This window comes from Leptonychotes weddellii, chromosome 14 (assembly GCF_054177405.1).
Source record: "Leptonychotes weddellii isolate Sample4059 chromosome 14, ASM5417740v2, whole genome shotgun sequence".
Classification (NCBI taxonomy): domain Eukaryota; kingdom Metazoa; phylum Chordata; class Mammalia; order Carnivora; family Phocidae; genus Leptonychotes; species Leptonychotes weddellii.
This window is the reverse complement of record NC_138382.1, coordinates 22,457,724-22,470,918: the sequence shown is the minus strand read 5'-3', so window position 1 is coordinate 22,470,918 and position 13,195 is coordinate 22,457,724. Positions and strand designations below refer to the sequence as shown.

The window sequence follows — 13,195 nt, the reverse complement described above, 5'->3', positions numbered from 1 at the left end:
TCCCCAGTGTCTATCACCCAGTCACCCCATCCCTCCCACCCCACCCCCCACTCCAGCAACACTCAGTTAAACCACTTTCTTAAATAAATTGAACATGTGTGGAACCAGGCAACAGAATAGAATTTTGGAGTCTAGTCTGTAGCATTCCCACCTACCCCATGTTACTTAATTCCATACTTGGAAGTTTAGCTGAGCTATCTCTTGACTAAGGAAGCCTTCCTGACTCCTCAGGTTGGATTAGTACCCTTGATAAATGTTCCTTGTAATTTTTTCCTTTGGGGTGCTCATAACAGTTTTATGTTGTTTATGTGTGTGGCTGATTAATCCCTTTCCGCCCCCCCCCACTTGTTTATAAATTCCACAATAATCAGGGACAGTGTCACTGTTGCTTATCGCTGTACTTACAGTATGGCATTTAACAGATGATTTGTTAAATGAATGAGGCAATGGATGAATGAACTATGAAGAAGATCCCATTAGGAATGTAAAACGAACATGCACAAAATAATACGTCAAGAAGATTCTGGTTCCGGGCGCCTGGGTCACTCAGTCAGTTGAGCGGCCAGCTCTTGATTTTGGCTCAGGTCATGATCTCAGGGTCCTGGGATTGAGCCCTGCATCAGGCTCCATGCTCAGCAGGGAGTCTACTTGAGGATTCTCTCTCTCCCTTTCCTTCTGCTCCTCCCCCCACTCATGCACTCTTCTCTCTTTCTAAAATAAACAAATCTTAAAAAAAAAAATTCTAGTTCAATTTATGATCAACTTCTTATAAATGTTTTGAAATAATTTCAAATTTATAAAAGTTGTACCCTTAATGCAGATGTTGAGGATTTGAAATGATGTCTCATTACCTTAGAATATTTTTAGTATATTTTCTATAAACAGTGGCATTTTTTTTTTTTTCTCATTAAACTTCTGTTTTAATGGGTCTCAAAATTCTGTGACAGATTTTTGGTCAAGTTGTTTTCATTAAAAAGTACTGATTTTAAAAACTAATAACATATAACCACCACCATCAGGAAATTATAACTGATACGTGAATCCTCTCTAATCCATAGGCCCCTCATTTGAGTTTCATCTGTTTTCTCAATAATGTGCAAGAGGATTCAGCTCAAACCATGTGTATTTAGTTGTCAAGTGTCTAAAACTCTTTTAGTCAGGAACAGTTTTGCAGATTTTAACATTCATGGCCTGACATTTTTGACAATTATAGGACTCTTACTCTGTAGAGTGGTTCTCAGTTTGGAGTTGTTGTCTCATGTTCCTCGTGACTCAGTTCAAATTAGGTGTGTCTTTAGCAGGAATATTACAGAAGTGGTGTTGTACCCTGGTGAATACAGCATTTTGTTTGTCCCATTACTGATAATAATCATTTTATCACATGATTAAGTTTGAGTCTGTCAGGCTTTTCCATTGTAAAGTTACCCTTTTTCTTTTTGTAATTAATAAGTATTTTAGGTGGAAGTACTTTGAAACTATGTAAATATCTTTTTCCTCATCAAGCTCTTAATATGTGAATATCAGTCCAGAGTTGGTTTCCTGTTTTACTGGTAGGTTATAATTTATTTCTGTCATTATTTATTTTGATGCTCAAATTGCCCAAGATTTGGCCAGTGGGATCCCTTTTGTACTGGTTTCTGTGTCCTTTTGCTACATCCCTGTCATACTGTGTGGGCCTCCTGGATGTTTGGCACACAGTGCTCAAAGCTCACCTTGCCTTTCCCTGCCTCAACCTGGTATCAATCATTTCTTGGAATAGCCCTGGTTTGTTTTAGTGGTGAATGGTATTTAAAAACCAAGGTCTGTGTGCACAGTATGCACATTGTTATTGGACTTCTCAGTGGACAGAGCTGAGGACTGTATGTGTGTGCAAATATTTATATAGAAATTTTCATTTGTAGTAGTTTCTCCATATGTATGTATATATTTATGTTTGTGTGTGTGTATATGTTATGTGCACATATACACACATCCCCACACAATCTCCATGAGGTCACACTGATACCTTTAAGTCCACAGACTCTATTCTGGTTTTTTCCCTATATTTACAGTGTCCTCCAACATGGAGAATCTGGGCTTCCATTATCCTTAATATATTTACTTAGTGATCAGTTCCAGTGTATGTTAAAATCCTTCTGATGCCTTTTTGGGCAGGTGACCTCCTCACCTCATTCAGGGTCTGACGCCCAAGTCAGCCTTTCTTCCCACCCCCCTTGCAAGTGTGGCTCCCTGTTTGTTTGTGTTCATTTTGTTTTTAATTTCTAGTTTTATTATGTGGCAAGCAGACAGTTTTGTTTGTAGTGTTTCTCTTTTATGGAACTTCTGGCATTTCCTTTTCATCTACTTTATGATCAGTTTTTGTGACTATTTCACATGCTCTTAGAAAGGTATATATATTCTGTATTATCAGGCTGTTGTGTTCAACATCTGTATGTAAGATTTGCCTTATTGATTATGTTCTTTATTCTTCATTTTTGTTCATTTGGTCTGTCATGTACTGAGAGTGATGTGTCCATCTACTATCAACGGTATGCCTTCTGTCTTCTATATCTCCTGTAATTTCTGCTTTACATAGGAGCTTGGTCTTACCCTGGTGCATAGGTACTGGGTATTATTATACTTCACTGTGAATGGTGACTTTATAAAGTTCCTTCTTTGTCTCATTTAATATTTTTTGGCCTGTAATCTACTTTGATCTCAGTATTTCGACCCCTATTTTGTTTCTATTTGCCTAGTGCGTCTTTGCCCATTTTTATACTTATAGGTAATTTAACTAAAAAATTTGGTATATTCTGTCTTCTAGTAATGCTGAAAACCTGGGGTATGTGTGGTTTTATTGGTCCTACTTGTTGAATTTATTTATTTACTTTTTGGTGGTGACGATGTGTGTAGAGATCCAGATTCAGATTCAAGTGGCTACCGTTATCCTCCAGACCAACAATATGATTTTCCTGTTTTTAGTATAAATCTCTGCTGTAATACTAGTCATATTAGAAGCATGTATTTTTTCTCTGTAGAGTCACTGAGTCCATAATATATGCAGGTTGTGATAGGTGCCTTTAGGTTATTCGAGCTCCATTTTAAACTTTACTTGTCCCCCTTCTCTGTTAAATGAGGGTAATAGCTTCAACTTGAAAATTTCATGAATCTGTGATTCTTAGTACATTTGATGATTAGGGCCTAAAACACCTTGTCTTTTTTTGTATCTGTACTGTTATTGAGCATCTACTCCATACAACTTTGGCCTTTACTTAGCTATTATTAGAAGCCAATGCCATTGGATGTTGGCTTCATTGTGGCAATTTAATATTTTGATTGTTTGTATTCAAGTGATAAGATTGTTCTTAGCATATTTTTTTATGCATGTAAAGGTTTATCCTGTGACTGATGACAACAATTATAGCCAAAATGTCAGGTTGAATAGATTATTTATTCAGTCTGAGTTACCTCATTTGATTGATTCTTACTAGGGCTACCTCTTTGGTTCAAATGGTTTTTATTATAGTCAGAATTTTCAAGTATCACTCCTTCCACTGTGACTAGAATTAACTATCATTTAAAAAGTACTATAAGAATACCTTGTCTTTTATAAAATTAGAACACTTAAGATAAATCTAATGTGCCCTGACTTCAGCTGGAACCTTACTTATAGTTAGCTATTATTATGCATTTTATTTGTCTGGAGGAGTTTGAAGTTTCAGATTGAAATGGCTCTATGAATCCTAGAAAGGAATAAAGAAGATAGGAATCCTTTATATGTACCAGTGAAATACTTAAATTTTGGGTATAAAGAGAGAATTTTAACATACTTCTACTTTAAAAGAACTGGTTACTTAAATAATGATAATAATAAGAGCAGCTAACATTTATTGAATATTTACCATGTGCCAGGCCTTGTTCTAAGTGCTAACACATGTGATACTCTTCATCCATTAAACAGAATCCATTTTACAGAAGAGAAAAAGGGGGCATCAGTAGTTTAGTAATCTGTCCAGGATCATGCATCTGGTTGGTGATGAAGTTGGAATTCAGACCCAGGTAGTCTGGTTGCAAATTGTATGCTCTTAATCACTGTGTTGTTCTGCATATGAAAAAATTAGATTGGTGTTGAACTTCTCATCTGTGGCGCACTGGAAGCTAGAGGACAGCCAAATGTCTTTTGCGAAATCTGTCATTTGTTTGTAACTGCCAACAAACTATATCTTTGTGTATGTAGAATTCAGAAAATATGTTACCCCCGAACCCTCTGTGAGAAAAGTAAATGAGGAAAACATCTCAAGGTAGAACACTTGGAATTTATAAAATGTGTTAAAAGTAAAAATGTTCTAAGGGGGGTGACATGGGAGAAGCGAAAGTTAACTTATCTTGGTGGGATTGCTTAGTTATTGATACAGTATCAGAGAAATATCAGTTAATCATAACTATGAGGATGGGAAGTGGGATTGATAAACACAATAGAAAGCTTCCAAATAATGGAAAAAGAAAAAGAAAATATGGAGAAATGCAATCAGGCCAGTAATAGTAAGAAGGTAAAGAAGAAGAAGAAAACATCAAATAGTAGAAAGAAAATGAGATGAAATGTATATCTATCATCACTAACTATGAGCTGAAATGTCCTCAGAAATCAAATATTGAAAGTTATACAGGGGACGCCTGGGTGGCTCAGTTGGTTAAGCATCTGCTTTTGGCTCAGGTCATCCCAGGGTCCTGGGATTGAGTCCTGCTGTCCGCTCCTTGCTCAGCAGGGAGCCCACTTCTCCCTCTGCCTGCAGCTTCCCCTGCTTGTGCTCTCTCTCTGACAAATAAATAAACAGAATCTTTAAAAAAAAAAAAAAAAGTTATACAATAGGAGGGAGGGTAGTGTTAATTAAATGACAAAGAAAAGTTGAAAATGAGTGATTAGGCAGAGATAAACTAGCCAAATGCAAATAAAATACGGCAAAATGTTTATATTATTGCCAGAAGTGGAACTGCTGGATCATATGGTATTTCCATTCTTAATTTTTTGAAGAACCTCCATGCATGTTGTCCATAGTGGCAGCGCCAAGTTACATTCCCATCCAGACAAAGAAAAATTCAGGTTTAAAAGCACTGAATAGATCCTGTGTATTTAGTAGTTGCAGTTCTTGAAGATGTATAGTAATCACAAACATTTTTTTAAAAGATTTTATTTATTTATTTGAGAGAGAGAGCACTTGCAGGAGTAGGGGAAAGGGCAGAGGGAGAAGCAGGCTCCCCACTGAGCAGGGAGCCCGATGTGGGACTGGATCCCAGGACCCTGGGGTCATGACCTGAGCCAAAGGCAGAAGCTTAACTGACTGAGCCACCCAGGCGCCCCAATCACAAACATTTTTTAAATTGAGGTAAAATTGACGTAAAACCTTATATTAGTTTCAATGTATAACATTATGTTTTAATATTTGTATATATTTTGAAATAATCCCCTCAAGAAGTCTAGTTAACATCTCTTGCCACACAGTTACAAAGTTTTTTTCTTGTGATGAGAACTTTGAAGATCTACTGTCTTAGCAACTTTCAGATGTGTAATAATAGTATTATATATTAACTATAGTCATCATGCTGTATATTACATTCCCCAGCCTTACTTATTTTATAACTCGCAGTTTGTGTCTTTTGACCACTTTCATCCATTTTGCCCACCTCTGTTTCTACTCCCTTCCTGATTTACCAATCTATTCTATGAGAGTTTTTTTTTAAGGTTCTACACATGAGATCATATGGTATTTTTCTTTCTCTGTCTGACTTATTTCACTCAGCATAATGCCCTCAAGGTCCATTCATGTTGTGGCAGACGGCAAGATTTCCTTCTTTTTTATGGCTGCCCATTTTTTAATCAGATTGTTTTTTTCTATTGAGTTGTATGTGTTCTTTAGATATTTTAGATATTAACCCCTTATCAAATACATGATTTGCAAATATGTTCTCCCAATTGGCAGGTTGCCTTTTCATTTTGTCGATGGTTTCCTTTGCTGTGTAGAACACAGACCTTTATATAATACAACAGCAACCATAACCACAGAGCATCCATATAGATCAAACAAAAGCTCCAAGAAATACAACTTAATTAGAAGACAGCTATTGTAAGAATTTAAAATACCACTTTCATAATTTAACATATTAAGAAGAGAAAACATAAGCGATACAGAAAATGTGAATAATATAGTCAACAAGCTTGATTTTTGGATTCATTAGGATTCTATTTTGAGAATATATTTGAAGATGTGTTCCAGCTGACTGAGAATGAGATGTAAGGTCTGAGATGGGAGAAATGGTGGAACTAATCTGGGATTCCAGTGTGAACAGGATGAAAGCTGAGGAGCATTTCTAGAAAGCAACTCATCCAAATTAGAATTGGAAGTTAGTGGGATCCTGAAATTACACCTTAAAAAAATTTGAAATGGTCCCAAGAAATGGTATGATATAATATGATTATGAAACTGAGAAATGTTAGGGACATGGGGCAGAAGTCCTAAGTATCTTCTCCCACGGAAGGATAAATCAGAAGAACTGTAAAAAAGTCACACTACAAATGTGAATGAAACAAAATGTCACCTGAGTTGGAGTATTTGATGAACTGTGTGAAAGAATCCATTTGAACTTCACCCTGGAAATACTTTATTTTGGGGGGGTTGGCGTGCAGTGAACTATACTTACAGAATCAGAATGCAAGTACTGTTGTTTTTCACATTTTACATTCAGCTTTATAGAGGGAGTGCAAGAAGGTGTCTTCCTTATGTGCATGAAACATTTAAAACTGTTAGTATATTTTGTTACAGGCACAACTTATTGGTGATTTAAAAAAAAACTCAGATTTTACAGATTTCATTGTAATTCAGAGTATTAGTGGAAATCAACTGGACACAAAAACTGGGTACTTGGAAATATAAAGTTCTTCCTAAAAAAAAAAAATCTGAAAATTTAAAATTGGTGTTTCAGATCATTGGAAGCTTGCTGTGTGTGGCACGGTTGTGTGGCTATTTAAGTTAACTTAAAGTTAAAAATTCTGTTATTTTAGTGGCACTGGGCCCATCTCCTGTTCTTAACAGCCACAAGTTGCTGCCACCTTGGAGACTGTAGATACAGAACAACTCCATTCTGGTAGAGTTCAACTGAACAGCTCTGATGTAGGAAGTACTTCAAAAGAGGACACTTCATAGACTTATGGGACATAACAAACTGGTAGCTGGAGGGAAATGGAAAGCCTTTAATAACTTACATTATTTAAAATAAAAAAACAAAAGAAAGAGAATGAATTTTTAAAAATGCTGAAAATAATGATAGAAATAAAACAAAACATGCCAGAATTGATTAATAAAAAGTAGAGTTTCTGAACAGACTATAACTTTTTTTTTTTTTTAATTTTGTTATGTTAGTCACCAGACTATAACTTTTGAAAAGGAAAATAAAAATGTATTTGGGGCGCCTGGGTGGCTCAGTCGGCTAAGTGTCTGTCTTCGGCTCATGTCATGATCTCAGGTTCCTGGGATCAGGCCCTGCATCTGGCTCCCTGCTCAGCGGGGAATCTGCTTCTCTCTCTCCCTCTGCTCCTCCCCCCAGTGCTCATGCTCTTGCTCTCTCTCTCAAATAAATAAATAAAATCTTTAAAAAAATGTATTTATTAGTCACCTTATTTAGATGGCATTTCAGCTGAATTATATTTAAGAAATAGGCTATAATTTTATTTATTCCAATAAATAATGGATAGCTTCTCAGTATATTTTTCTGAAGCTAGTGTAATCTTATACCAAAACTTTGTAAAGGTAATTTTTTTAAAAAGGGCTAATTTTTAGATGCAGAAACTCTAAATGAGATTTTAGCTGATATAATTATATACTAGTGAAAGAATAGCATTTTCTTGGAATGCAAGGATAGTTCACACTAGGAAACCTATCAACATAATTTACTGCATCAACAGATTAAAGGAGAAAAGCCATGTGATTCTATTAGTGAATGCTGAAGAGGCATCTGACAAAATAATTAAAATACTTAAGTGAAATAAGAATTATGAAAGAAACTACTCTAGTTATGGGAGTAATCATAGCACCTGCCACAGAGGGTTGTTGTGAGGATTTAATGAATTAACATGTGTAAAAATACTAAGAGCCATGTCTGGCACATAGAAATTACTCAGCGTTAGCTCTTTTTATTAAAAAAGATACAGTTGATATGCAAAAAAGTTGGCAAATGTTGCATTGAATGGCAAAACATTTTGATTAAAATATAAAACAAGACAGAGTTTGTTGGTCTTCTTACCACTGTATTCGGAATCACTTTTGAGGTTGTTTGATTTCTCTAATACAATAAAAGTAGAAAATGAAATAACTGATACAAACACTGAAAGAGGAGGTAAAATACTTTGAATTACAAATTATATGATTTTCATATGTAGAAAACCCAAGAGACTACTCAAGACTAATAAAAATACTCAGAGGTAAATTTAACAAAATGGTTCTGTAGCAAGAAAATGAAGAAAATGATTCTATCTTTAGGAAAGTCAAACTAGATCTTAATAAAAATTGTCAACATTTCTAAAATTAGCATAGGAATTTCATTAATTCTAGTTAGAAGCCGAGTGTACTATTTTATGAAATTGGATAAGATAATATTAAAGTTCATTTGTAGAGTATATTTCTGAAACTACCTAACAAAATGTGCTTTATATTTAATCCTATTTTTGTCAATAGTCTCTCCACCTCCTCCCCACTATAAGCACATATTTGTATGGAGAAGTTTGAAGAAGAAAACAATCTTGACATTTTCGTGACATTTTCCTCCTTAACCTCAGTGTAGATGGGAATCCCTGGAGAGTTAGAAACGTGATTATATACTATTTCTTTATATATTTTTTGACTCTCACTTGTTCCAAGGAGTACATTTTACTTATTATTTTTATTTGATCTCATATAGAGATCAGTTAATAAAGTTTAATAGCTTTTCACTCATTAAAGCTGTAATCCCATTTTAGGTAAACTGGGATTAAAAACGTATCATTGATCGACTTAGAGGAGATTTTAAAGAAATATCTCATATTTTTTTTATACATACTAAAAACTGAAATGTATTTTCTTTTAGCTTTCCTGAACATTTGGTGCATTCTATAATGGCATGACTAATTTGTAACTCAGAAACTCTGAAACGATTTTTTTTTTTCCTATTTTTCCTATCTCTCTGTCAAAGGTATGCAACCACTCATGTATTCGGTTCAGGAAGCATTAAACGCCAGACCATGGTGGATTCGTGTGGGAACCGACATTTGTTACTATAAGTAAGTATTCTAAGAATAATAGGACATCAGCTGACAGAATGGGATCTTAACTTCATTCTGTTTCAATTTGAAGATTAGAAAGTAGAGTCATTATTGCATTATTTGAACTGTGGTGATATGCTTTACTGTTACCTCTGGCAGAGTCCTTTAAAATTTGAGATTTACTGAGGTGGTATATTTAGTGGGAATAAAATGTGTCTTAAAGACAGACAGACAGACTTAGTCCAAATCTTATCTTCACCACTTAGCTAGCTATGTGTCCTCAACTTTTTTAGCTTTAAGGCTCTGGAAACTTCATTAAATAAAACTGAAATTAGGAATTCTAGGAAATAATTAGCAGTGCCTTTTTGTTCTGATGATATTAAGTGCAATTCTCATCTTTTCTCTTTTGCATGCAAATGTTTACTTGATTTGTATTTCCAGGCTGTTTTACGTGGAGATGTATTCCAAAGTTATATTATAGCAGCCTGTACAGTTCAACTTGACCTCAAATAGGCCATCTACTTATCAAGTCAGAAATAAGTGCTTGAAATCATTTATTGCTTCTTTGGAATGATTGGATTATTCTTCAGCCTCACATCTAAGTAATCTGGGATTATAATATACCTTGCTTCCTGTTTTTACTGTTTCTGCATGTAGTGTGTTTCTAGATAACTTCCTCCACCGAATGCATTTGACATCCCTGTCTTTTCTCTGTTATTAATCTTAATTCTGACGTTTTTGTTCAGTGGATTTTGGGTTTTTATATTGTGTTTAACTAGCTCTAATGTTCCTTTTTTAATCAGAAACCTTCTGAAATTAAACTTTTTATTGGTTTAAGACATGGCTTTGGAAAAACCTAGCTCTTAAGTGCTATTACTTTCTAGAGAGAGTCGGTGTTTCCTAGAATTCATCTCAGCAGGGTTTCCCCCTACTTGGAATAGCAAAATAAGTAGTAAGTGAGGAATAGAAGTGTAAGATGGTATGCAGTTCATCTGTGCCTGAATACATTTCGTATTTCTTTTAGTGGTAGGCTAACATAAAAATACTCTTATTTATCTCTTTCTCATAAAGTTGGAATAGAAATCGTCAATCAATGAATGCTTTTCTTTTTCACATTGTAAAGTGAATGGTCGTAACATGACAGGTGGTGGTTCTGTTTTGTGTGGGGGGTGATGGCAAGGATTTTCATTTGTTTAGTTTCGTTTTTATTTCTTCTTTTGGCTACTTCCAGACCCGGAACTGGAATTCAGGTCAATTCGACAGACGTTTATTAACTATTTTCTGTGTAACAAGCACTAGGCTAGTTGCTTTCCTGAAGCTGAAAATCCAGATAGGATTAAAATCTACTGTCTTTGCATCTGTCTTAACTTTTCATGTCAGCCAAGTCTTCCGATGCTTCTTTGTCTCATCTGCACAATGAGACTAAAACTACTTCCACCAGTCTGTGAGAGAATATAACTTACAGACTACCATATAGCTATAATGTGGTATTATCAATACCTCTCCAATTAGTTGTTAAACTTAGGGGGGAAAAGAGTTGGCCAGAAGTTCTGGAACTTATTTTGTGTTTTCCTCAACCCATAGCACCTTGTCATTGAGTATTCAAGATATGGTGGCTACGTTAATGAAGATAATACCAGTTTGAAAATACCATGCATGTGTATGTGCATGCAAGTAAATAAACTGTTGGTCATGGATTTTCTTCAGTTCATGACTTAAATAATATAAGATGATTTGAAATTTTAGAAATTAGGTTGATAGACAAAGCACTGTTAGGCCATCAAATGTCAGTGATATTTAAAGTCTGGAAAGTAATGTGTAGTTTTAAAAACGTTTTAATATGGAAATCTTCAAACATTTACAAAAGCAGGTAATAGGATAATGAGACCACGTCTATTCATCACCCAGTTTCAACAACTATCAACACATGTTTAGCTTGTTTTAGGAATACTTTCACTCCTACCTCTACACTGAATTTTTAAAAGCATTTCCAGATATCATATTTATCGATAAATACTTCAGAGATCTTTGTCTTTTAGAGATTTTTAAAGACAGTCGGACCATAATGCTATTATCACACCTAAGAAAATGCCTTAATATGATAAAATATCCAGTCATTGTTCATACTTCCCCAGCTGTCTCATAAGTGTTTTTTTTCTTAAGATTTTATTTATTTATTTTAGAGAGAGATACAGAGAGCATGAGAGAGAGAGAGCATGAGCAGGGGGGAAAGGCAGAGGGAGAGGAAGAAGCCACCTTCCTGCTCAGCGGGGAGCCTGACATGGGGCTCTATCCCAGGACCCCGAGATCATGACCTGAGCCGAGGCAGATGCTTATCAGACTGAGCCACCCAGGCGCCCCTCATAAGTGTTGTTTAATAGTTGGATTGTTTTAACCCGACCAACCAAGACCACACATTGCATTTGATTTTTGTTGCTATGTCCCTTAAGTCTCCTTTAATATGGAGGTTTCCCTTTTTTTTTTTTCCTATTATTTCTCCTTTATTTGTTGAAGAAACTGGGTCATCTGTCTTGCAAGATTTTCCACATTTTGGGTTTTGCTGGTTGCATCCCTGTGGTGATAATTAATTCTTCTATCTCACTGATTTCCTATAAAGTAGTAGTTAGATCTAGAAGCTTGTTCAACTTCAGGTTTGATTTTTGGCAAGAATACTTCATAGATGGTGCAGTGAATTCCTCTTGCGTCATATCAGGAAACACATCACGTCTGGTTATTTCTTTTTTTGTAATCTTAAGATTGATAGTGAATTTAGTTATTGTCCTCTGATCTGTCCACTTGAAAGGCAGCCATTAGCCTTTCGTCTAGCGGTGGTAGCAGTTATTGATGGTAATTGCTGAGATCCAGTAATGTGTGTGGCTAACAAGGAATTAGGTTCTAAACTTTTTGTGATGTGTAGAGTCTCAACTCCATTTAAAAGTAAATCCAGAGGTGAAAACTAATGTTGGCCGATAGCAATTAACTGTTGCATTAGCACCAAGTCTAATTTTTATAAAATATTTAAGCTAAACTTTTTATAAACTGTGTGGGGTTCCCCCCCCGAAGTTCTGTGTAAAAAGTGGTAAGGAAAATCAGAACTTTTGTGTGGAAGAAATAAACACGTTTTGTGCTTTTCTATTGCAGAAATCACTTCTCAAGAAGTTCAGTTGCTGCAGGTGGGCAAAAGGGAAAATCCTACTATACAATTACATTCACTGTCAATTTTCCACATAAAGATGATGTTTGCTACTTTGCTTATCACTATCCATACACATATTCAACTTTACAGGTGAGAACTCATTAAGTTGTATTATGGCTGTTATTGTGCTATATACATGTGTCAGAGAATTGGAAAAAAATGGTTTTAATGAAATATATTAATAAGATGAGAAAAAAACCTGCTGAATATTTTAGAAAATAATACAAATACTTGTTGAAAACATTAAAAGGAGTAAAATGGGAATGTAGTCTTTATTTTTATTTAGTAGAAATACCAAAGAAATTTGAAGAGATTTTTACTCTCCATCTTTGTGTAGAAATCTGTAGTTCTTCATGATTTACACATTTTAACTAGGTGAGATTTCCACTTGTTTTAATGAGAGGCATTGAATCTCATAGAAAATCTAACAACAGAAAAATGTGTAGGGAATTCATTGATGTGGAGTTCTAGGTCCAGATTCTTTAGAATTTAGGATATAAGCATTGTTTTGTGTGGGTTCTTTTGAGATATTTGAGTATTTGCATTGTAAAACAAAACTGAAAAATGAATTCGAGTAATTACTGTGGTAGATTTCTTTCTCAGTTCAGAATGTCCTAATGATCAAGGATCATAGAGGTATGATCAGTTTACCCAGAAAGAAATTGGAACACTGTGATTTAGAAACAAGCTTCCAGATTATTAGGGGAAAAGGAGAGAAAAACGTACTCTAC

At 35.1% G+C, this 13,195-nt stretch overlaps 1 protein-coding gene across 1 annotated transcript in view; it reads left to right on the top strand.

Annotated features, from left to right (window-relative positions):
* AGTPBP1 (ATP/GTP binding carboxypeptidase 1) overlaps window positions 1–13,195 on the top strand; it is a gene marked incomplete at its 5' end in the record, with an annotated part of 67,502 nt that overhangs the window by 26,052 nt on the left and 28,255 nt on the right. The window contains 2 exons of the mRNA XM_081804068.1: window positions 9,162–9,286; window positions 12,410–12,554. Of these exons, the coding sequence (XP_081660194.1) occupies window positions 9,162–9,286; window positions 12,410–12,554 (270 nt within the window). The remainder of the gene's footprint in view (window positions 1–9,161; window positions 9,287–12,409; window positions 12,555–13,195) is intronic.